At 60.8% G+C, this 22,779-nt stretch overlaps 3 protein-coding genes across 7 annotated transcripts in view; 1 reads left to right on the top strand and 2 right to left on the bottom strand.

Moving 5' to 3' along the window:
• Positions 1–15,560, top strand: part of AXIN1 (axin 1) — a 64,160-nt gene extending 48,600 nt beyond the window's left edge. For 2 of the 4 annotated variants that reach the window (XM_058710118.1, XM_058710120.1), the window contains 7 exons: positions 1,864–2,001; positions 6,537–7,066; positions 7,676–7,846; positions 10,591–10,836; positions 12,641–12,748; positions 14,363–14,530; positions 14,697–15,560. In XM_058710118.1, the coding sequence (XP_058566101.1) occupies positions 1,864–2,001; positions 6,537–7,066; positions 7,676–7,846; positions 10,591–10,836; positions 12,641–12,748; positions 14,363–14,530; positions 14,697–14,823 (1,488 nt within the window). In that variant the 3' untranslated portion in view covers positions 14,824–15,560. The remainder of the gene's footprint in view (positions 1–1,863; positions 2,002–6,536; positions 7,067–7,675; positions 7,847–10,590; positions 10,837–12,640; positions 12,749–14,362; positions 14,531–14,696) is intronic. The other 2 variants (XM_058710119.1, XM_058710121.1) reach the window with 1 other exon arrangement.
• A 283-nt stretch (positions 15,561–15,843) lies between these two features.
• On the bottom strand, positions 15,844–19,665 carry PDIA2 (protein disulfide isomerase family A member 2). Of its 2 annotated transcripts, XM_058710126.1 has the most exons (11): positions 19,341–19,665; positions 17,952–18,158; positions 17,750–17,883; positions 17,531–17,668; positions 17,343–17,459; positions 17,134–17,259; positions 16,865–17,062; positions 16,637–16,757; positions 16,375–16,556; positions 16,087–16,197; positions 15,844–15,974 (listed from the first exon to the last, which is right to left on the bottom strand). In XM_058710126.1, exons 1-11 carry the CDS (start codon positions 19,537–19,539, stop codon positions 15,930–15,932), a joined length of 1,578 nt encoding a protein of 525 aa, XP_058566109.1. In that variant the 5' UTR covers positions 19,540–19,665; the 3' UTR covers positions 15,844–15,929. The 2 variants fall into 2 exon arrangements, with proteins under 2 accessions (XP_058566109.1, XP_058566110.1); XM_058710127.1 differs by lacking the exon at positions 17,134–17,259.
• A 30-nt stretch (positions 19,666–19,695) lies between these two features.
• ARHGDIG (Rho GDP dissociation inhibitor gamma) lies at positions 19,696–22,433 on the bottom strand. The gene is made up of 6 exons (XM_058710143.1): positions 21,943–22,433; positions 20,658–20,837; positions 20,463–20,546; positions 20,306–20,382; positions 20,160–20,223; positions 19,696–20,063 (listed from the first exon to the last, which is right to left on the bottom strand). Exons 1-6 carry the CDS (start codon positions 22,013–22,015, stop codon positions 19,864–19,866), a joined length of 678 nt encoding a protein of 225 aa, XP_058566126.1. The 5' UTR covers positions 22,016–22,433; the 3' UTR covers positions 19,696–19,863.
• Positions 22,434–22,779: the final 346 nt, after the last annotated feature.

The following is a 22,779-nucleotide window of genomic DNA, read 5'->3' on the forward strand; positions in this document are numbered from 1 at the left end:
GAGAGGATTCCTGTGTGTCACCCTGTCTCAGGCTACTCCCTCCTCCGTCTGCCCTCCTGCCCCATCTGAGCCCCCTGGGCTCTCTTCCCTCCTCTTGGCAGCTCCCCGGTGACCCCATCCCCCTCAACAGGGGGGTGGTGGCTTAGATTTTAAAAAATACGTATATTTTTTTTAATTTTTTTTTTTTTTTTAAATTTTTTTTTCAACGTTTTTTATTTATTTTTGGGACAGAGAGAGACAGAGCATGAACGGGGGAGGGGCAGAGAGAGAGGGAGACACAGAATCGGAAACAGGCTCCAGGCTCCGAGCCATCAGCCCAGAGCCTGACGCGGGGCTCGAACTCACGGACCGCGAGATCGTGACCTGGCTGAAGTCGGACGCTTAACCGACTGCGCCACCCAGGCGCCCCTATATTTTTTTTAATTTTTGAGAGAGAGAGTGCAAGCTGGAGAGTGGCAGAGAGAAAGGGGGACAGAGGGCTCGAAGCTGGGCTCTCCGCTGTCAGCACAGAGCCCAGTGTGGTGCTTGAACTCAGGAACCATGAGATTGGAACCTGAGCTGAAATCAGGATTTGGATGCTTAACTGACTGAGCCACCCAGGCGCCCAAGTGGCTTAGACTTTTAAAACACGTTTGCTCTAAAAGATATTGTGAGGACAGCTGATCAAATTAAAATAAGGCCTGATTAGGTAACAGTAATGTTAGACTTTTAAAACATGTAGTGACCTAACAGAGACCTAATGTGATGGTCACCAGGGCTCTGTTGTCCCTCCCGGCTCAGTGCTGGGTAAAGGAGACCTTAGACAAGAAAAGGGGGCAGTGAGGAACCCAGCAGAAGGCGCAAGTGTGAACACTCGTTTTAAGAGAAAACGCAGGTTTCTGGGAATGCAAAGTGGTGTAGCCACTCTGGAAAACAGTATGGAGGTTCCTCAAAAAACTAAAAATAGAACTACCCTTCGACCCAGCAATGGCACTACTAGGCATTTATCCAAGGGATACAGGTGTGCTGTTTCAAAGGGACACATGCACCCCCATGTTTATAGCGGCATGATCAACAACAGCAAAGTATGGAAAGAGTCCAAATGTCCATTGCTGGAGGAATGGATAAAGAAGATGCGACATATGGGGCACCTGGGTAGCTCAGTCGGTTGAGTGGCTGACTTCAGCTCAGGTCATGATCTCACGGTCTGTGAGTTCAAGCCCCGCGTCGGGCTCTGTGCTGCCAGCTCGGAGCCTGGAGCCTGGAGCCTGCTTCAGGTTCTGTGTCTCCCTCTCTCTCTGCCCCTCCCCTGCTCATGCTCTGTCTGTCTGTCTCAAAAATAAATAAAAACAAATTAAAAAAAAAAAAAAGATGTATATTTATACGATGGAGTATTACTTGGCAATCAAAAAGAATGAAATCTTGCCATTTGCAACTATGTGGATGGAACTGGAGGGTGTTATGCTCAGTGAAATTAGAGAAAGACAAAAATCATGACTTCACTCCTATGAGGACTTTAAGGGACAAAACAGATGAACATTAGGGAAGGGAAACACAAATAATATAGAAACAGGGAGGAGGACAAAAGAGAAGAGACTCATAAATATGGAGAACAAACAGAGGGTTGCTGGAGGGGGTGTGGGAGGGGGATGGGCTAAATGGGGAAGGGCCACTAAGGAATCTACTCTGAAATCACTGTTGCACTACATGCTGACTAATTTGGATATAAATTTTAAAAAATAAAAAATAAAACAAGTTAAAAAAACGAAACAAAACGCACGTTTCGGGGCTCCTCCTGGTCACCCAGAGAGTGCCCGTCTGCCATCTTGACGGGGCTGGCAGTTCAAGGCTGCACGTGGCTGGCTAATCAGTGTCTCCTTGCAGCGCACTTACCGAATGCCAAAGGAAGTCCGCGTGGAGCCCCAGAAGTTCGCCGCGGAGCTCATCCACCGCCTGGAGGCCATCCAGCGGACACGGGAGGCCGAGGAGAAGCTGGAGGAGCGGCTGAAACGCGTCCGGATGGTGAGTGAGCCTTCTGGAAGAGGCCACGGTGCGGCTCGGGTTCTGGATGATCTTACTGCGTTTTGGTGGAGTTAAGGGCAGCTTCAGGCTCCCACGAGCTCCCTCCTGGGTCTCCCAGAGTGCTGGCTCCTGACGCCCTCTGACCCTGCCCTGGTGGCTGGCCGCTGTCCTGTGACGGGGGCCCGTCTGAAGCCGCCACCGCTTCTGTGCGGTCTTCACCGTCTCCTGGGGAGGAGGTCCCCCTGGCGGGGACCCCGAGCCCGGTCTGGGAGCAACCGGTAGGCACTCAGCAGCCGCCCCTTGGCCTGTGGGGAGCTGGGGTTCCTGTGCCACCTGCTTCTGGGGAGGTGTTGAGAGGCGGGCAGAGACCACGCCCTGCTGTCATCCCCAGGCGGTGGCCACACTGGAGCTACATCGGCTCGGCTCAGGAAGGCAGTTTTGGCAGACGACTCAACGCGTACCACGTGCATACTGACCTCTCCTTTCAGCCCAACCCCTTTCCTGCTTCCTCCCGTGTCCCACATGCCCCCGTGGCCCCGCCAGGTCCCAGGGGCACCGGGCACACGTGTGGAGCAGAGTGTGCCCTTGGCACGGGGCCTGGGGGCTCCCACCTGTCATCCCGAGTGCAGAAAGGGTCATGTTCAGAAATAGGCTCCTGTGCCTTGTTTTCTGCCCCGTGGCCTTGCCGGGAAGAACGTGGAGTGCTGAGACAATTACGTGTGGTTCGTGACTTACCTGCTCTGATACTTCTCGGCCTGTAGCTGTCAAAGAGACATGCGGCTTATGTGGCCTGTGGGCGTCATCTTGCAAGACTCATTTCCACGTGTGCTCGGGTTTCCGTCCTGAGATGTTGATGACAGACGTCCCTTGAGCACGGCCTTCCCCGTGCTCTTCACACCTCACCAGGTTGTGTGTCCCCGAGGCCCCAGTGCCCCGTGCTCCCGGAGCCAGGCGCCACTGTGTCGCTGGAGACAGGCCTTTGCTTTTCTCCAGCAGGTAGGAATCTCCTTCTGAAACTAAGAAAGGTCACCACTGGCAGCACCCTGCTGGCTCGGTCGGTGGAGCGTACGACTCTTCCTCTCAGGGTTGTGAGTTCAAACCCCACGTTGGGTGTGGAGTTTGCTTTAAAAAAAAGAAAAAGGAAAAACAGTCTCCAACAAGTGGCGTCTTGCATTTTTTTCCTCAATACCTCATGCCCGATGCCTAAAACCCAAACCATGACTGTTGTAGGGGTGCCTGGCGCATCGGTTGGTACAGCATCCGACTCTTGATTTTGGCTCAGGTCATGATCCTAGGGTCATGGGATTGAGCCCCACGTAGGACTCTGTGCTGAGTGTGGAGCCTGGTGGGATTCTCTCTTCCCCTCTCTCTCTGCCCCTCTTGCAGGCTTGCTCTCTTTCTTTCTCTCTTTCTCTCTCTCAAAACACAACACAAAGAAAAACACACCCAAAACAGGATTGTTCTTGAAGGAATTGTTTCTCTACCTGATCACCTGATACTCATTTACAACACGGACCTGAGTCCTGCTCAGACTCTGTCCGAACCCCCAGGAGGGGCCTGCTGTCTCACCTTCCGTGTTCCCCCGGTGAGTCATGTGCACCTGAAGTCTGGAGATGCCATCGTAAGGGTAGTCGTGGGGCCCAGCCACAGTCACACCTGGTGGTTTCCTGTCCTGCCCTCCATGCGTCACACATGGTGCTGTGCCCTTGCCGTCCAGGGTTCCGGAGCCCCCTCATATGACACCCAGGTTTGAAATGAGGGGCCGGCCCACCCCCCACATTTTTCAGATTTTGAATAGCGTTTCAAAACCTGGGGTTCGCGGTGGGCACCAGGAAGGCTGGGGTGGTCACTGAGGTGAATGGCCAGATGGCGTGCTCTCCGAGAGGGAGCCCGCATGAAAGTTTTTGGTTTTTTTTTTTTTAACATTTATTCATTTTTGAAAGGCAGAGAGAGACAGAGTGTGAATGGGGGAGGGGCAGAGAGAGAGGGAGATACAGAAACAGAAGCAGGCTCTAGGCTCCGAGCTGTCAGCACAGAGCCCGGCATGGGGCTTGAACTCACGGACCGAGAGATCATGACCTGAGCCGAAGTCGGCCGCTCAACTGACTGAGCCACCCAGGCGCCCCTATGAAAGTATTTTTAAGCACCTGTGCAGGGGCACTAGGTTTTTCTTACCGGCATCCTCTTGTCTCCCTCCCTCATAGTGACCCGGTGACTCCCATGTAGGCAGCGCAGTGCTGGCCTGGGCGCTGGGCGTGTGCTGACCTGCTGCCTGTTTGCCAGTCTGGGTTGCAGTGAGGGTGGGGGCGGACGTTCAGTGGGCATCCATGGAGGCCACCTTCCCCGTCAGGGTCCAGCAGAGGCCTCCGTGAGTGAAGGGACTGTCAGGGCGTAGCCTGTCAGGTAACCTTTGAGAAATCAGTGTTGGACACAGAGTTGCCGTGAGGCACGGCGGGTTTTACAGGAGCCAAGCCCTGGTTCGCGTGCCGTTGTGGGGCTGGCACCGTGGCACATCCGCGGCCCAAGCACACCTCCATCAGTGCCTCCTGAGTACGCTCACGAAGTAAAAGTACCCTGTGGTTTGTGAAAGAAGTTTAAGGAAGGAGACTTTCAATCCGTCTTGCCGTAGAACCCAGCTGTGGTAATTGTGTCAAGTTTGTCCTCGTGGCCCCGTGTGCCCGTGGCCCTGCAGGTCACTGTGCGGGACGGGCATTTTAACAGCCATCGGTATTCGGTGTATTTTTCTCATGTCTGAGTCTTAGTCTCCTGTTCTCTGCGGCCTCCCTGTTGGGGGCCTGCGGTTGTGCCTGGATCTCCCAGGAGCTGTCACGGGGGGGCTGGGCCTGGCCACAGAGGTTCCCCAGTGCCTGTGAACTTAACACAAGATGTTCAAACGAGTAGCCCCTTGTATTTCCTGGGTATCAATTCGGGAACGAATCGGCAGGCCCGCGGTGGCGTCTGGACAGGATTGCCGGGCTCCGTGTCACAGTCTGTGGCCTGTAGCCACTCTGTCCCCATAGGCTTCCCTCGGACCCTGGGGGGCTCGCTGCCCCACAGCTGGCTGTGCAGTTCCATCGGATGCCCTGTGTGTTTAAAAACAAAACAGGAGAAATTTTAATTACATATGTACAGGGAATCCGCATGGATGTGAGAGTCCCTGTCTTGCATGATTTTACAAAATAAGGCTCGTGTAAATATGCCATAAACTATAGTTTTTTTTTAACGAAGAATAACTACAAATTTTTAAATAGGAGTTTTGTTGTAAAATTCGGAAAATAACAAAGAAGAAAGTGAAAATTCTTAGCTAGACAGTTTGGTAAACCTGTAACATTTCAAAACCGTAAAACCGATTTCCTACATGTGCAGAGCCACCGAGACAAGCTGGCTCTCAGCCCAAGCTGTCCGTCACCACCCCGTGCCGCCCCGTGGGGACTGCAAGAGCCCCTCTTCCTTAACCGTAGGGGTCAGTGTCCGTCAAGGGCAGAGTGGGGGGTCCGGGATGGGACGTGGGGTGGGGAGCCCAGGGCCCCAGTGTGCCCGAGAGGGGCGTGTTCACCCTCCCCGCAGCCATGCGCCTGCCCTCTGTCCTGCTCCGTGCCACCTGCGACCTGAGCGTGGACTGAAGTGTCTGCAGCTGACCGCCTGTCCTGGTGACATGGAGACGCTTTCCCATAAGTGAAAAGTTTCTTGTGGATTTTGTTAGATTTGTTTCTGGTACAGTACAGGGGTAGCTGTCCCATCCTTTCTGGTCACTACCGGATGTACTCACCGTTATTCTGGTTTGCACAATCCAGTGAGATGAGAAAATAAATACAAGATTTGGCTGGTCAGATGTTATATTTACAGATAGGGTCCTGTTGGCTGCCAGAGACTCCAGAGAAACCCAACTGGATTTAGTGTGACAGTTGACCCAGAATCACAGAGCAGAGCAGTTAAGCAGAAAACGAGCTCTTCTGTACAAGGGCATATTCCCTTTGAAAATACAATGGGAAAGGGACGATCAGGTTGCCCAGTTGGTTAAGCGTCTGACTCTTTATCTCGACTCAGGTCATGATCTCCCGGTTTGTGAGTTTGGGCCCCACATCAGGCTCTGCTGACAGAGTAGAGCCTGCTTAGGATTCTGTGTCTCTCCCTCTCTCCCTGCCCCTCCCCCCCCCAAATAAATAAATAAACTTTACAAGCAAACAAAAGAAAATATAATGGAAAACATGGAAATAAAATTGAGAACTAGGAAAATCAACTGAAGAAGTAAAAATATCTTTATTGAGAAGCGTAAAAGAACTAAGTCCCTTTGGAGGTTTCTCAGTGGGCGGGATTGGGTGGGCGTTGTGGTCCTCGAGCTCCTGGTGCGTGGTGGGCGTGCTCACTCTCTCAAGCTCCCCAGCGCCCAGTGCCTCACCTGGCCTGCTCATCCTGGGCGCGGTGCTTCCTGCCCCCGAGATGGAGCGCTGCGGGCCTGTTTCTTTGTTTCCGCGAGGGCGAGGTTTCTGTGACTCGGCCGGTGCCAAGAGGTGACTCGTGACCTTGTCCTGCAGGAGGAAGAAGGTGAGGATGGTGACATGCCCTCTGGTCCCCCGGGGGCCACTCATAAGCTGCCTTTGGCCACAGCCTGGCACCACTTCCCGCCCCGCTATGCAGACGTGGGCTGCGTGGGTCTGCGGGACGCGCACGAGGAGAACCCTGAGAGCATCCTGGATGAGCACGTGCAGCGGGTCATGAGGACGCCGGGCTGTCAGTCGCCGGGGCCCGGCCACCGTTCCCCTGACAGCGGGCACGTGCCCAAGATTGTGGGGGTCCTAGGGGGCGTGCCCCCTGGGCACAGTAAGCACGCACCTAAGTCCGGGGTGAAGCTGGACGCATCCGGCCCTCACCTGCACAGGCACGGCCACCACCACAGTCACCACGGGGCGGCCAGGCCCAAGGAGCAGGCCGAGGCTGAGGCCACCCGCCGTGTCCCGGGCAGCTTCTCTTGGGTCCCGGAGCTGCACGGCCACACAGCCAAGCCCCGTAGCCACTCAGAGAGCGTGGGCACCGCCCCCAATGCCAGCGACAGCCTGGCCTACAGGTGAGTGTCCGTGGCAGCCTGGGCCTTGCTTTGGGATCGGGGCTGTGGTTTCTTCATCCCTGAGCCTGTATCAGTAAGGGCCACGTGCGCCTTCCCGGGGAGGAAGGGGTCACAGTGAGAGGCTGTGTCTCCTGAGGGTTCTGTTCAGTTTTCTGGGCCACAATTCCCCTTTAAAAGTCGTCCAGCCGGGGTTGCCTGCACAGACTGCGGGCATGTGGTGGCCAGAGGGCCCCAGCGCCCAGCATGAGTGCCTGGTCCTGCCTGGGGTCCCGGGCCATCCAGGGCTCTGGCCTTGAAGGGTGCATGGATAGAGAGGTACCTGTTTCGGGGGAGGCGTCTGGGTGAGGGGTGACTGGGTCCCGGTGCTGCTGCCACCAGGTGGGTGGCGGGGCTGGGAGGGCGAAGGACACGTGCTCCTGCCCTCCCAGCTGGTGCTGCCTGGACGCCTTGCGCTCCCCACCAGACTAACCTCAGAGAACCCCCTGGCGTTGGGGCGGAGCCTGCGAGGACACACAGCTCTGTCAAAGCCACCACGTTCAGGTAGCCGCTTTCCGGCAACAGGCCACAAAGTAAAGGCAGCAGGTGACTCCCGGCCCCTTGCTTTTGTAGCGGGAAGTCTGGCACTGCCTCCAGAAGAAACGCCAAGAAGGCGGAGTCAGGGAAGAGCGCGGGAGCCGAGGTGCCTGGCCCCTCGGAAGACGCGGAGAAGAACCAAAAGATCATGCAGTGGATCATCGAGGGGGAGAAGGAGATCAGCCGGCACCGCAAGGCTGGCCACGGGTGAGAGGCGCCAGCGTCCCGGGTGGGTGTGGCCACGCAAGCCACGGGTAAAAGGTGCCCGGCGTCCTGGGTGGCGCGGGCACCAGCGTGTAGCACTAATTGACGAGCCTACAGCACAGTTCCGCCAGGGTCTTTGAAGCTGCAGCCTGGCCCCACCCAGCTGTCCTTATACCCCGTGGCCATGGCCGTGTGAGCTCGCTGACACCCGCCCCGAGTGGGGCCCTGTGCCGGCCTTGGGGTCCTGACACAGCTTCGGTGTCCTGGGCAGGAGTGTCCGCTGCTGAGCTCGTTCTCAAGTCACCACGTTTCTGCCTGATCTCCTCTTGCTGTGCCCAGCCCGCCAAGGGGGGCCCCGCTTTCACACAGCCGCCCTCATGAGCTGCTTTCTGGGTGGCTGACGCCTCCACACGACAGTGACCTAAGTTACTGGGGCAGTTAGGCAGGTACCTGGATGCCACTCCAGACAAACCGCGCAGGACAAGTCTTCTCTGATCGCACCTGGTCACCCCCCAGCCGTCGGTGGTGTCTGCACCCTCTGAACTCTGTACTGGCCCCACAGAGCCGGAGGCTGCTCTGGAGGGTGTGGAGCCAGGACCCCAGACGTGCCATTGCTGCCTCGCGTGGGTCCGTCCATTTTGGGGGGACCATGGGGGACTGGGGCTGGCCCGGACTGCACGCCTTACCCCCAGACCAGCTGTCTGGGCGGTAGGGCTGGTGCCCGTGGGTGGGCTGGCCACCCCTCCTTCCTCAGTCTCCCGCTTCCCTGACTGTCTGTTTTGGATATGGTTGGGGACGGTAGAGTGCACGTGTGTGGCTTGGCGGGGGCGGGGGGAGAAAGGGAGAAGTGGGTAACCACCTGCCAGCCAGCCCATCCTGAGCGGAGACGTGGGACTCTCCACCCGTGGGTCCCTGTGTCTGGTCTCCACGTGACTGTGGGAACAAGGCTCCCGCCAGTGTTCGGACACCTTTGTGGTCACAAAACCTGTCCTGGGTGAGGGGTCTTTCCAGAGCCCCTCTCCTGCTTTGGTTGGGTTTCTCTGGATTTCCTTTTCGGGTTTCCACAAGGAATGGCTCTGTTCTGGCCGTTCCTCCCACACCAGATGGAGGGTTTCTGTGGTGGAAGAATAAAAGGCCCATCTGGAAACAGTCTCAGGTTGGAAGGTGCTTGATGTCAGGATGGGCCATTTTATTTTATTTTATTTTATTTTAAATTTTTTTTAACGTTTATTTATTTTTGAGACAGAGAGAGACAGAGCATGAGCGGGGGAGGGTCAGAGAGAGAGGGAGACACAGAATCAGAAGCAGGCTCCAGGCTCTGAGCTGTCAGCACAGAGAGGATGGGCCATTTTAAATGGTGGCATTTCAGTATCCCTGCCAGGTCTCCCTGGCCTCCCTGGAGTTGGGGGACAGTGTGCCTCTGTCTTTGTTGCTCTTACATCATACAACAGGTAGGCAGGGGGGGTGGAGGCATGGGGCAGCGAGAGAGGGAGGATGTGGGGGGGGCCAGGAGATGGGAGGTGGGTGTGGGGTGGGGAGGTGGGGGGCAAGGAGAGGCTGGGGATGGGCCCCAGAGCCAAGGTCTCCCTGTGGCTGGCCCCGTGGGCTCTTTAGGAGGGAGATGCCATCTTTCCTGGGGCAGTTCCGGGACTGCGAGGGCACTGAGCCTGGGGACCCTCTTCCAGGGTTCCCTCCTGATGCTAAAGCCCCCCTTTCCAAGGGCTCCAGCCAAGGCTAAGAGAGGCTGATGTTTTCGGTATAATTCAGCCGTGCAGCAAAGGCGTACTGCACAGCTCTAGAGCGTTTTGTGTCGGGTAATGAAGGCAGAGAGAGGTGTGTGATCCCATGGGGGAAACATTTGAAAAAATGAAAAATTGTATGTTTAGAGTTACGCTGATTGTTTTTAACGGGAAGGAGAATATACCAATATAATGAGAGTAGGTACTTCTAAATTAAGATTTTTAGATTGTTTTTACTTTGGAATTTCCTATATGGTTCAGCTTTCTCACAAAGAGCATTTATTTTGATACTAAAATGTTTTTTAAAAACAGTGAAAAGTTTTTTGTTTTTTATTTTTTAAGTTTTTATATATAGGGTATGACATAGTTCAGTAAAGTTGTTAAAAATTAGTTACAAAAGGGGCACCCGGGTGACTCAGTCGGTGAAGCATCCGATTTCAGCCCAGGTCGTGATCTTGCTGTCTGAGAGTTCAAGCCCCGTGTCAGGCTCTGTGCTGACAGCTCAGAGCCGGGGGCCTGCCTCGGATTCTGTGTCTCCCTCTCTCTCTGCTCCTCCTCCACTCACACTTTCTGAAAATAAACAACCTTTAAACAATTCTTCAAAAATGAGTTACAGGGGCACCTGGGTGACTCAGTCAAGCGTCCAACTTGGGCTCAGGTCATGATCTCACAGTTTGTGAGCTCAAGCCCCACATTGGGCTCTGTGTTGACAGCTCAGAGCCTGGAGCCTGCTTGGGATTCTGTGTCTCCCTCTCTCTCTGCCCCTCCCCTGCTTGTGCTCTGTCTCTCTGAGATGAATAAATGTTAAAAAAAAAAAAAAAAAAAAAAAAAAACTTAAAAAAAATAATAAATAAATAAAAATGAGTTACAAAAGGAGCGTGCAGCGGAGGACCACGGTGTCATGTGGTGTGGTGGGAGGGGTGGCAGGTGTGCCCCTGGTGGCCTCCACTGGCCCCGCCTGTGGCCAGGGTTCCAGATGCTGCCACACTCGTTCTTTTGCTCCCAAAGGTCTTCCGGTGCCAAGAAGCAGCAGGTGCACGAGAGCCCCAGGCCCTTGTCCGTGGAGCGTCCCGGGGCCGTGCACCCTTGGGTCAGCGCTCAGCTTCGCAACTCCGTCCAGCCCTCTCACCTCTTCGTTCAAGACCCCACCATGCCACCCAACCCAGCCCCCAACCCTCTGACCCAGCTGGAGGAGGCCCGCAGGCGCCTGGAGGAGGAAGAGAAGAGAGCCAGCAAATTACCCTCAAAGCAGAGGTAGGGGGGCAGCGGGGAGGGCAGGCCGCACCCCCAGTCAGGGCTGCCTTGGCACTGCTTTGGGGCTGTAGCCCCCCGAGGCCTGGGCACCCCCCAGCAGTCCTGGTTTCTTCTTTCACTGAGCGCCACCCGGGGCACGGCACGTGGCCTTGCTGTGTGACAAGGGGCTGGGAGGGTCCTCCTGGGGTAGAGAGGGAGCCGTCTCCCCTCTGTGAGTGTGCACTCGCCCCGGGGCTCCATGGACTCGCTAGACACTACGGTCAGGATCCCCCTGGCCGCTGTGCAGGCTACAGAGTGGGGGTCCTGGGGGGTCCTTGGGCGGGGAGCCATAAACGGTGCCACGCACAGGTGGGCCGGTGAACGTTGCTGAAGTACGCATAGAGGTACAGTCTTCTCTGCAAGGGACCCCAAGCCCCATTGTCCCCAGCGCCATGCCCTCCTGGGCCTTGAGGGCCAGAGAGGCCCCGCCCACTGCTGACGCAGCCTCAGGCCAATGCGGCTCCCCACCCCCTGCCGCTCACCCTAGGGAGAACCCCTTTGCGGATGGCGGTCTTCTCTCCAGGCCAGAATGTGCCTTCCCCTGCCCTTTCTGCTGGGCCTTGAGGTCACTTTTCCCCGAATGTACCAGCGCGTTGGAATTCCCAGACAGATCCAGGAAATCTGCATTTCCCACCGAGGCCCCAGAGCATGGTCACACGGTGGCCCTGTTCTTGGACGTTGCCAGCGCCCCTTGCCCAGTCATGGTCACTGGACATCTTTCCTGGGGACCTCACTGTGTGGGGGGCCGTCCAGCTCTTGGGAGGCTGGTGTCAGGATGCAGACCATCCCTGGTGCCTGTCTTATCGGGCAGAACCAGGAGCCTGACTGCATCCTCTGGTCATTGAGTGTGACCACGTTTATGGCCACCTGTCTCACACCCTGTGACCCTGTCAACATAGAACCAGAGAGCCGGCTCGGTGCTGCGGATGCTGCTTCGTCTGACAGGGCCTGTGACCTGGAGGCGGACAGGGCGGCAGAGGGGCCGGCGGGGAAGGGCCCGGGGCATATGGGTAGGAAGTCTTCCCTGCTGCACAGAGCCTGGGAACGTCGTCCTTGCCACGCACTGGGGGTGTAGGGCTCACGTCTGCTCTTCTCGGCAGCACCCGGCAGGCCCTGCGTGTGCTCGTGCCGGCCAGAGACACACACAAGCCTCTTGGGAACCTGTATTTGGGCCTTGAGGCTCCTGACAGGGTTTTGGCCACCGGCTCGGGCGTCTCCATTTGTCGCCGGTCCAGAACGTGGGCCTTTTGTAAGCGACTGCAGACACGGATGGAGGTCCGAGTTCCTTGTGGGGTGACCCACCCCCACCCCGCCCCGGCTGGCGGAAGAGAAGTCACCGTCAGGGCTGCACAACATCGCGTCCGGGGCGGACAGCTGTTGGGAAAGCTGCTCGGGATGGAGCAGCAGCAGAGCGCGGACAAGGACGAGCACGCGGACAAGGCCGGAGCCAGGCCGTCCCCGAAGGCTCTTTTCAGTGTGGAGGACGGGTCGGTGCTTCCCCGGAGTGTCATCCGCCGAGGAGTCCAGGAACTCTGGATTAACTGGAGCCTCGCGTTTCCTGACCGGCCCCGACGGAGCCCTGGAAGCCCCCGTCGTGTGGTGTGGTGTTTTGTCCGCCCCACACGGTGGGAGCCTGGTTCGGCGGTGACGGACCCTCCCCGGGGCCCCTGCTCCGTCTGCCTGTCTGTGGCCCCACTGTCACGTCGGAGCCTTGGCGGAGGCCCGACCCCAGCACGTGCAGCTCACCGCCGTGGTTGTTCCCTAGGTATGTGCAGGAGGTCATCCAGCGGGGGCGCTCCTGTGTCAGGCCAGCGTGCACACCTGTGCTGAGCGTGGTGCCAGCCGTGTCCGACTTGGAGCTCTCGGAGACAGAGTACGTGCGCCCCCCGAGGGTCTCGGTACCGCTTACCCCGCCTCCCGCGGGGGAGCTGCTGTTCCCAGGATCTGGGGCGTCGCGCCGGAAGAGCTGGAGCCGGCCTCAAGCTTCCGGTCTCTGTCAGAGGAGACGTGGGCCGTCCTGTGTGACACGTGGCCACCGGGCCAGGGAGGGAGCTCTGACCTGCTGCCTCCGCTCTGGCCCCGTGTGCCCACCCGCCTTTACTTTCCTGAGCTTCCCGGCCGGGCATTGGGGCTCGGCGGTCTGCGACTGGTGGTGCCTCTCCTGGCCCAGCACCGCGGGCGTGCGTGTCCGGGTGCCGTGAGCACACGGAGTCTGTCTAGCTCTGTTCTTGCGTGGAACGTGGGAACAGGTGCTTGGTGTGTCCGCTCCCCAGGCGGGCGTGGTGCAGGGCGGGTATTGGGGCCCGCATGTAGACGGTGCCGGCCACCCAACCCCTGTGCCTCTGCTCAGAACGGAGCAGAAACGGGGTCCCCCACCTCACCCCACACAGTGGCTCATCACGTCCAGCCGGATGCCTGAGTGACTCAGAGCTTCCCCACCAGGCCACTCCTCGAGGGTGGTCTCTGGGCGGGGAAGGGCCCTGCATCCCTTCTGCAGAGGACCCTCGCCACTGTGTTAGGTTGCAGCACTCAGGGAAGGAAAGCAGGCGCCCAGGAGCCCGGCTTGAGCAGCAGACGGCCAGCTAGCCCAAGGAACCGCCCCCTCTATCTCCCGGAGCACCAGGGAGACAGGGGGTCCCGTTGTGAGCTCAGGAGGCCTTCCTGACATGATGCCGCACCCGCTCCTGGCGGGGTGGCTGGCGGGGGCCAGGGGCTGTGTCCGAGCACACCTGGGCAGCTCCGGGGCGGTCACAGGGACGGGGACCACTACGGGACGGAGGGCGCGCTGCCTGTGCGGTCTCGTCACCCATCAGTACAGATGGCCCTTCGGAGTGGTCCCGGGCAGGAGACCGTGCTGGCCTCACGCCCCTCCCTGCAAATCTGGCCGGCCACTGCCTCTGCTCTTCAGACTAGCTGTCTGCGGGGGGTAGGGGGGTGGGCAGGCTCATTTCCAGACCCATGCACGGTGCCATTCGCCCAGCCTCTGGCCTTCAGAGTTTCTGAAGCTTTAGGGCTTCAGGCCTCTCCTAAGGTACAGGTAGCATAGCCCAGCCTAGAGGTGGGGGCTGCGTTTTTTCCAGTAACCTAGGTGTTTTTTCCCACGCCTCGCGGTGGAATCCACCATGGGTTCTGGCCCTGAGAAGCCACGTTCGTGTGGTCTGGGTAGGAGGTGACATGCTCCAGCCAGCTCAGGACACAGGGAGGCTGGAGGCCACGGGCATGAGGGGAGATGAGCTGGCATCCATGCTGTAGATTTCGGAGAGTGTGGCCGGACCGGAGCCTCTGGTTGAGGCCCCACACGGAGTGAGGCCACAGGGCGCTGCGGGTGAGGGGTATCCGGGCTTTCGCACTCGTGGTGTTTTGCACACGGCCAGGCCGGCTCATCCTCTCTAGTCCTTATCCCCTGTTTGTAGGGGGCCCGAAGCCCTTTGGGGTGTGTCCTGTGTGACCCCAAGCCCAGTGGTCACCGCTGTGCCTCTGCCCCCAGGTCGAAGTCGCAGAGGAAGGCGGGCAGTGGGAGCGCCCAGCCGTGTGACAGCATCGTGGTGGCCTATTACTTCTGCGGGGAGCCCATCCCGTACCGGACCCTGGTGCGGGGCCGAGCCGTCACTCTGGGCCAGTTCAAGGAGCTGCTGACGAGGAAGGGCAACTACAGGTGAGGGCCGGGCGGCGCGGGAGACCCTGCAGTGGGCAGCACACGTGTTGGCGGCCGGGGCCCTGCGGCGTCTGTGTGCACCGGAGGGGAGGTGAGGCCGCTGGGCCAGCAGAGGAGGGGACGAGGCCCTCACCTCCTCTCACCGCCTCTGGCCCGCGTCCTCCAGATACTACTTTAAGAAGGTGAGCGACGAGTTCGACTGCGGCGTGGTGTTTGAGGAGGTTCGGGAAGATGAGACCGTCCTGCCGGTCTTTGAGGAGAAGATCATCGGCAAGGTGGAGAAGGTGGACTGACCCGCCAGCCGGGCCTCCGCGCCAGGTTGGGCCCTCGTCAGGCAGGGGCCAGGGTGGCCTCCGAGGGTCCTGTGGGTCACCTGCTTGGCGTGTATGCAGACAACACAACTACTGGCAGAAGGCCACCCGCCTCTTTGGGCCATCTGTGTCCGGACGGGCAGGGGTCCCTCTGCGGGTCCCACAGGCCTCCGTCCTGCAGCTGACGAGGAGGGTGCGCGGTCCACTCCTCAGCAATACTCGGTCCGCCTGGGCGGGGAGCCCACCCCAGGGCCACCTCGACCGCCCTCCGTGTCGCCCTGCTGCTGACCGTGGGCAGGCCCGCCCGCTCCTCGCCCCGTGCTCACACTGCAGGCTCTGCCCCTCCCCCTGGGACTCGTCCGCCGCACCCTGCCCCGGGCCTGGGGGGCCAGGGGCCCCGCGGGGGCCTCTGTAAATTGTACATGTCACCGAGTGCCTTCAACACAGCTTGTCTCTTGCCTGCCACTGTGTGGATCCGGCGCCAGAGCCCGGAGCGCTCTCCCTCCTCCACCCTCCGTTTCCAGAGCGCGGGCTCAGCGGGTCCCGGGCCCCCCCCCCCCACCTCCCCTTTAAGGGCCCCTGTAAATATGTACATTTCTCAGGCCAGGGCCAGCGGGGTGGAGGGGGCTGCCCCAGCCCATTTTTCATGCGCTGACTTGTACAATTATCTTTTCAAAGGTACTTGGATAATAATGGAATAAAATCATTTTTGAACCTTCTCCGGCGATGGAGACACCTGTTTTCTGTGGGTGGAGCCTGGTGGCCTTCTTGCCATCGTCCACCACGGCACTTCAGGCCTCCGAGGGTCCCCTGTGTGTGTGTGGGTGTCCGGTGGAGGCACACTGACAGCTCTGGAGAGGGTGGGTTCCCAGACCCAGATCTGGGTCAGAGACCCACCCAGAAGGGCTGGGGACAAGGGCTAGGACACATTCAAGATGGAACGGGCCCAGGAGGTTCTTGGGGGGCCAGGGGGCCGGCCGTGCTCAGGAACCACACACACAGTGCAGGGTCAAAAGCTCTTTATTCACTGGCTCCTCAGTGAACCATCTGGTGTGGGGGCACCAGACGGTGATGTTGGGGGGGGGCGACTACAGCTCCTCTTTGGGCTCCGTGGTGGAATTGGCTGGGGTCTCCTGGAAAGGGTCACAGAGCCCCGGCTAGAAGCTGTGCCCTTGACTCACCCCAGCCCCTGGCACCCTCACTGCCACGTCCAGAGACTGGGAACCTTGGGAAAGAGGCACCCACCGGGAAGGGGGCTGCGGGCTCCTCTGCAGGCTCCTCTGCGGGCAGCTCACCCCCGTTGTCCAGGAACTTGGAGAAGGTCTCCAGGTCCCTGGTGCTTTTGTATTCAATCACCTAAGGAGGGACACGAGGCGCTGGAGAACACGCCTCACCCGGCCCTGCACCCTGGCCACATCCTCCCAGGCCCTGCCGCCGGAGGCCCTGCCCTATCTCTTGGCCACGGCCAAGGTCCGAGGAAGGTGCGGACCAAGCCGCAGACAGAGGAAGACGGCGTCTCTTGCCCTACCTCACCTTGCGACCCGGCCCCGCGGGGAAGAACTTGAGGGTAGGGAAGCCGTGCACAGGGAAAGCCTCCAGCTCGTTGGCTGTGGCGTCCAGTTCCGCAATGATGATGTCCTTGTGGTCCTTGTACTTCTCGGCCAGGGCCTCCCAGGCCGCAGCCATCTCCTTGCAGTGGGTGCACCAAGGGGCGTCTAGGACAGCGGGGCGTTGGCACAGCCGGCAGAGGCCCCCACCTGCCCGCCGCCCACCACCCGTGGCCCGCTACACTCACAAAACTTGATGAACACATTCTTGGTTTCATCGAAAGCCACCTGCTCAAAATTCTTGCCCACGAGGGTCTTGACCGGCCGCTGATCCCAGTCAGGGGGCAGCTCCTGGCTCAGGAGGTAGGGCTGGGGGAAACCAGGCCGGGTGGTTCACTGGGGGGCTCTCCTGGGCACTGCTGCTCCCCTCCCGCCGCCCCCCCCCCCTTTCCCGGGTGGGCAGTTCAGCAGCAGACCTTGACCTCGCCGCCAAGGACCGCGTGGCAGAAGGCGGTGACGGAGGCTGCAGTGAGCGGCCCCCCGTGTGCAGGTGCGTACTTCTTGGTGGTCTCCATGTTGATGAAGCGCAGGGTGGGGGCCTCCTCAGCCTTGAGGCCGAAGTACTGCAGCACGTGGCCATTGTCGGCACCGACGTCCACGACCACGAACAGCACCTGCCGGCAGGGAGTCGGTGCCGGTCAGCCCACATCCCCACCACCCTGCCTCCCCCCGTCCCAGCCGGTACCTGCCCCCGGAATGGGGGAGCTGCCTCCCCGAAGCCAGCCAGCAGCTCCTGGTGGGAGGCCAGTGTCTGGTTGACAAACAGCAGCAGGTGGTTGAGGATCCTGGCCGAAAAGATCTTAGGCGATGTCTGCAAGGGCAAACCGCACTCGTGGGGGCTGGCTCCCCTGGACACGACCCCACCCCTGCAAACGCACCTACAGTCCATCTCACCTGGCTGTTGAATTCTGTGACCAGACGCATGCTGTGCGTGAGGAGGAAGTGCGACAGGTCGCCCTGATCCAGACCCAGCTCTTCGTCCACTGGGAAGTCTGCCCGGCCCTCGTCAAACTGGACAACTCAGCGGGGGTCAGCAGGAGCCACGGCCCTGAGCCCCGACCCCCACCTTGGCCCTGACCCACCTTCTTGAAGAGCACCACGGTGTCCTTGGTGAGGCCAAACTTCTGAAAGAGCTTTGGCTGGTCCGTGAGGCCGAAGGTCATGTCCAGGGCATCCTGGGCCAGGGCCAGGAAGGTAGCCACGTCCTCGTCCCGCAGGTCCTAAGGAGCCCCAAGCCTGTGAGGTCAGCTGGCACCTCGGGCCCTGCTCCCATGGCCTGGACCCCAGTACCGCCAGCTCACCTGGAAGAAGCCAATGACCACGACGTCCCGGCCGTCAATCAGTGCCTGGGCACCGTCCTCGTCCTCCAGCCGGGTGGCACTGGGCCCCGCCCGCCGCCTCAGCCATTCAGCGATGCCCTCAGCCTCTCTGGGGCCTGCAAAGAGTCCCCTCAGCCCGGGCCCAGCCCCCCGCCCCCGCCCCCCTCGTGCCTGCTCCCCCTACCGGTGTACTCCTCCGGGTGTGTACGGTTCCCATCGCGGAAGAACTTGAGTGTGGGGTATGTGGTCACGGCAAACTCCTCCGTCAGCTCTGTCTCTGCAGGCCCGTCCACCTTGGCCAGCCTGGCTTTGGCTGACTCTGCCGCCAGCAGGGCTGCGGCCTTGCTGTATTCGGGGGCCAGTGCCTTGCAGTGCCCACACCATGGGGCATCTGGGGGACAGGGCCATGAGTGTCCCCGACCGGCCTCCACAGCCCCAGCCTCGGCTCCTGCTCCCTCCCAGCCAGAACCTTGGGATCAGTCAGGTCTGGCAGAGAGCACTCCTATCCACGCTTCCCGAATCCTTTGGAGGCCCATCTGACCCTCTGCGGCAGAGCCAGACTCAAGGTCCCACACCGGGGGGCGGCGGGCGGTGGGGGTGGGGGGGGGCGTGCAGCGGCCAGCACCGCCCTGACAGTGAGTTTGAGAAGAACCCTCCAGCTGCTGCTCCCTGGCCACCTGTGTCTGCTTCCGGAAGCCTGCCATCTAGGAATGACTTTCACGTGTGTAAACTTTTGCAAGAATCCACCGAAGAGGGGAGTCTGGGGGGGCTCAGTTGGTTGGCTGTCTGACTCTTGAATTTGGCTGGGGTCATGATCTCACGATTCATGGGATCGAGCCCCACATCGGGCTCTGAGATAACAGTGCAAAGCCTGCTTGGGATTCTCTCTCTCTCTCCCTCTCTCTCTTCCCCTCTCCTGCTCACGTGCTTGCTCTCTCAACATAAATAAACATTAAAAACATGTCTTCTTTAATGTTTATTTATTTAATGTTTATTTAGAGACAGCGAGCACGCGCGCGCGCGAGAGAGAGAGAGAGAGAGAGAGAGAGCGCGCGCGCGCACTCTCAAGTTGGGGAGGGGCAGAGGGGGAGACACAGAATCCGAAGCAGGCTCCAGGCTCCGAGCTGTCAGCACAGAGCCCCACGCAGGGTTCGAACTCACAAACTGTGAGATCATGACCTGAGCCAAAGTCAGACGCCTAACCGACTGAGCCCCCCCAGGCGCCCCTATTCTTTTTCTAATCCATAGCAGAATATGCAAGGCCTGAATGCTGTGTGGCCCCTCACAGAAAGAGTTGCAGATGGATGGTGATCTAGGGTCATCCCTGCACCTGCGCCTCCCTCCCCAGCCCCACCCTCTCCTGCTCAGGCTGGACGCCCCCAGGCCCAGCTCAGCCCCAGGGCTTTGCTTCAGGTGCCCTTCCATGGAGCCCCAGGAGCACAGCCGAGGGCCAAGTGCCCACAGGGGAAGTCCCTCATGTGCACAAGCCCCGGATACACAGGGTGGGGAGTTGAACCCCCCCGCCCCGGGGGGCCCCTGTGGGTCCTCCAGCCCTCTGGCCCGGCGCACTCACAGAACTGCACCAGCAGAGTGCGGTGCTCCCGCAGGGCCAGGCCCAGGTTGCGCCGGCTCAGCACCAAGATCCCATCCTCCTCAGGGATTTCCTCCTTGGGGGGCTCCTCCTCGGGCTCCCCGGGCCCTGGCCCCTGGCCCTCTGGGCCCGAGGCCCCAAGCAGCAGCAGCAGCAGCACAAGCAGGAGCTGGCCGTCCATGGCAGTGCTGGGCCCACGAGGCGGGGGGCAGATAAGGGGGCCGGGGGCCAAGCAGCAGCTGCCACGTGGCACCCAGTCCTAGTCCCAGGAAGATAAGGCCACGAGGCTCCCCCCACCCCCGGGGGAGGGGAGGCAGACAGAGGCAACACCAAGGGCACCGAGACAAGGTGACGTTTAATAGGACTGTTCAGGGCACAGTGCCAGCCCAGGAAGGGGGTGTCCCAGGACCGGAGCAGAGGGTGTGGGGGTGTGGTCACTGACTGCAGGGGCAGGGGAAACAAGGACCCCAGGTGGGCTGAGGACAGCCCCCGGGGTAGGGGACGTTCAGCTCTTCCAGTCTTGGCAGATGTGGAGGCCCCACTCCCAGGACATGTGGTCTGTCCTGTCATCGTCAGTGAAGAAGGACGTGACCACGTAGGCACCCCGCACCAAGGCTCCTCGAGGCACCTCCTCCACCGGGGTCACAAACTCATACTCCTGGGCGCTAGGGCCATAACTGCCCACCATGTACACCGCCTTGTCCACTGGGGGAAGGGGAGGTTGTCAGGGGCCACCCTCTGCCGCAGCCGCCGCCCCCCCCTCCCACAGCCCCCCAGGCCAGCCCTCCTCGCTGCCCTCACCACGCAGGCCCTGGCGGTAGGTGTGATGCAGACACTTGAGGCCACTGACGATCTCCTTATTGACCTGGGGGACAGAGGGTGTTAAGGGCCCCTCTGGGGGGGCTGGCCCTGTGCTGGCAGGTGTCCCCCGCGACAGCTGCCCTCACCTTAAAGGTAATCTTCACTTTGTAATCCACACCCTCCTTCAGGACAAACACCTGGTTTTTCAGCGCAGCCAGCTCCCCTGTGAAGGAAAGCGCAGCTAAGTGTGACGGTGGAGACCCTGCCCCAGGAGCCCCACGGCGGGGGACGGGGGGGCAGTACCTGTGAGGTCCATGGTGATGGGCCCTGGAGCCTGCTCAGACATCAACGTCAGCCTGGTCACCTGCACATTGGGCAGGCTCGGGTCTGAGGAGAAACCAGAAGTCACCAGGACGGCTCCCCCCCCCCCCACCACCCCCGCCCCACCCCAGCCGCCCGGCCTCCGCCCCTCCCCTCCGGGCCCAGAGCCCTACATACCCACGAGGGGTGGCAGGGGCCCCAGCAGTGCCCGCTTGTACTTGACCAGGCTCTCGTCATCAGGGTCCAGCTGCTGGATCTCCTGGAGGCTCTTCCTCCCCGGGGCCCGGTAATCAGGCACGGCCTCATCCAGTGCCTCGTCGGGCGACAGCTGTCTCCCCTCCTTGTCGGTCAGGAGGACTGAGGGTTGGGGAGGTGCGTGAGCATCTGTGACCAGCTGACCCTGGCATTCACTCATCAAACCGAAGCCCCCCACCTGGCCAGCTGTGCCTCTCAGTGCCCAGGGGGACTTGGTTCAGGGAGGGGGGTGGGTTAGGGAAAGGGATGTGTGCTCAGAGAGGGAGGGGTGCATGGGGGGTCAGGGGAGAGAGGTGGGCTGGGAAGAAACAGAGCAGCATCTGCACCCAAACCTTTTAGGAGGAGGCTGGGGGGTTGGAGAAGGCTCCTGAGAGAGGGAGCCAAGCGACACCCCGGAGGCACCAGCTGCCTTTCCTGGCCCAGCAACCCATCCATCCGGGGCTCCTCCCTGACTCTGAGGCCAAAGGTGGGGGGAAGGAAGACCCTGAATGGGGCACAGCCCCAAGGACTGGAGGCCACCACTGTGGAGTGGTGACCTCCGAGGTCTTCCCTGGGGCAGAGGCCCTGCCCTTCACATCTCGGAAAGCCTTCCTGCTGTCCCAGGGGTTCCTCTTGGTAGTGTTTCTGGGGCACAGAGGGGGTTCTCTCTAAACCCCTGCCTGCGCTAATGCTCTGAGGTTACCTCCCTGGGCGCCTTCAGACTCAGAGGCTCCTCGAGCCCCTTTCCATGGTGCCTGGGAGCAGGGGTCTCGCTAAACCCCTTCCCACAGTGTTTTGGGACAGGATCTTTTCCAGTCCATGCTCACTGCACTCCAGGCTCCTCAATGATCACCACACGCCCTGAAGGAGCCCTCGCCCCACCCAAGGGAGGGGGGATCTCAGGGGCAGGTTCCCAAGGGGAGAGGGTCTCGCAGCCACCCTGGCTTCACAAACAGACCCGCCCACTCTTGGCTCCTTCTTCCGCCTCCCCCCGCCCCCCTCCCCCCCCCCCCCCCCCCGCCAAGGTCTGCCCTGGACGAAGCCCTCCACCCCCGCCCCACCCCGCCAGAGCCCAGGCGGGGGACCACGCCACGATTTCCCCTCCAGTGCCCCCAAAGTTTCCGCGGGGGAGGGCGAGCCCCCGCCCCGGGCCGAAGCCTCCTCACCCCACCCCCCGCCCGAGACCCCCGCCCACGTGGCCGCCCTGGCCCCAGCCCAGCCCGCTCACCTCGGGCGCACAGCGCCAGCCGGAGCAGCTCCAGCAGCTGCGCCCCCAGCTCACACGCGTCCAGGCCCAGCATGGTGGCCCGCGGCCCGGCTCCGCCGCGGAGCCGCCGAGGAGCCGCCGCCCGCCCCGCCGCCGCCCGGCTCGGCGCTCAGCCCCGGCGCGACTGCGGTGAGCTCATCCCGGCCGGGAGCGCCCCCCGCGCCCAGCGCCGCGCCCGCGCCGCGCGCCCCCAGCCGCTCCGCGGACCCCGCGCAGCCCCGCAGAGACGCGCTTGTCGCCCGCACGGCGCCGGCACCTGGGCGTCCCCGCCGTGGGCGCACCAGGAGCCCGCACAGCCGCCGCGGTCACGGACCCAGCCGCCGGCCCAGCCTGCACCCCGCTCTGTCCGTCAGAGCTGCCCCACCCCTACGGCGCCCGCGAGAGCCTGGGGGATTCTCCGGGGAAGCCCTCTGGGAGGGGCGGGTGGGGGTGGGGGCGCCCAGTGGAGCAGGCGTGCCCCTCCTCCCCCAGGTCCCCAGGCTCTCGTTACCTGCAGGCGGTACAGGCCGCACCTGGGGCTCCACAGTCCCCCACCCCACCCCCACCCCCACCCATCTTCTGTGTGGGCAGAGGGGACTCCTGGAGTCTGCCCAGCCTGGGGAGCTGGGGCGTGTGTGTGTGTGTGTGTGTGTGTGTGTGTGTGTGTGTGTGTGTGTGTCTGCGCAGTCTTCTGGCTCCACATCCCAGAGGCTCACAGAGGACCCGTGTCCGCATACCCAGAGACTGGAGGTCCCACCCACAGAGCGAGATGCAACATGGAGGCACACAGCCATTCCCCTAGTGTTTATGGACTGGGCT

This window comes from Neofelis nebulosa, chromosome 18 (assembly GCF_028018385.1).
Source record: "Neofelis nebulosa isolate mNeoNeb1 chromosome 18, mNeoNeb1.pri, whole genome shotgun sequence".
NCBI lineage: Eukaryota > Metazoa > Chordata > Mammalia > Carnivora > Felidae > Neofelis > Neofelis nebulosa.

Excerpts from the sequence above, each read along its gene's own strand:
- PDIA2 (XM_058710126.1), bottom strand. The coding sequence starts at position 19,539 with ATGGACGGCCAGCTCCTGCTTGTGCTGCTGCTGCTGCTGCTTGGGGCC. Across the intron at positions 18,159-19,340 it reads CACTCTGCTGGTGCAGTTCT|ATGCCCCATGGTGTGGGCAC; the intron begins GTGAGTGCGCCG and ends CCTGTCCCCCAG. Across the intron at positions 15,975-16,086 it reads AGCCCGCAGCCCCCTTCCCG|GAGACCCCAGCCAATTCCAC; the intron begins GTGGGTGCCTCT and ends GACCCTTTCCAG.
- ARHGDIG (XM_058710143.1), bottom strand. The coding sequence starts at position 22,015 with ATGCTGGGCCTGGACGCGTGTGAGCTGGGGGCGCAGCTGCTGGAGCTG. Across the intron at positions 20,838-21,942 it reads GCTGGCGCTGTGCGCCCGAG|TCCTCCTGACCGACAAGGAG; the intron begins GTGAGCGGGCTG and ends CCCAACCCTCAG. Across the intron at positions 20,064-20,159 it reads CTACCGCCAGGGCCTGCGTG|TGGACAAGGCGGTGTACATG; the intron begins GTGAGGGCAGCG and ends CCCTTCCCCCAG.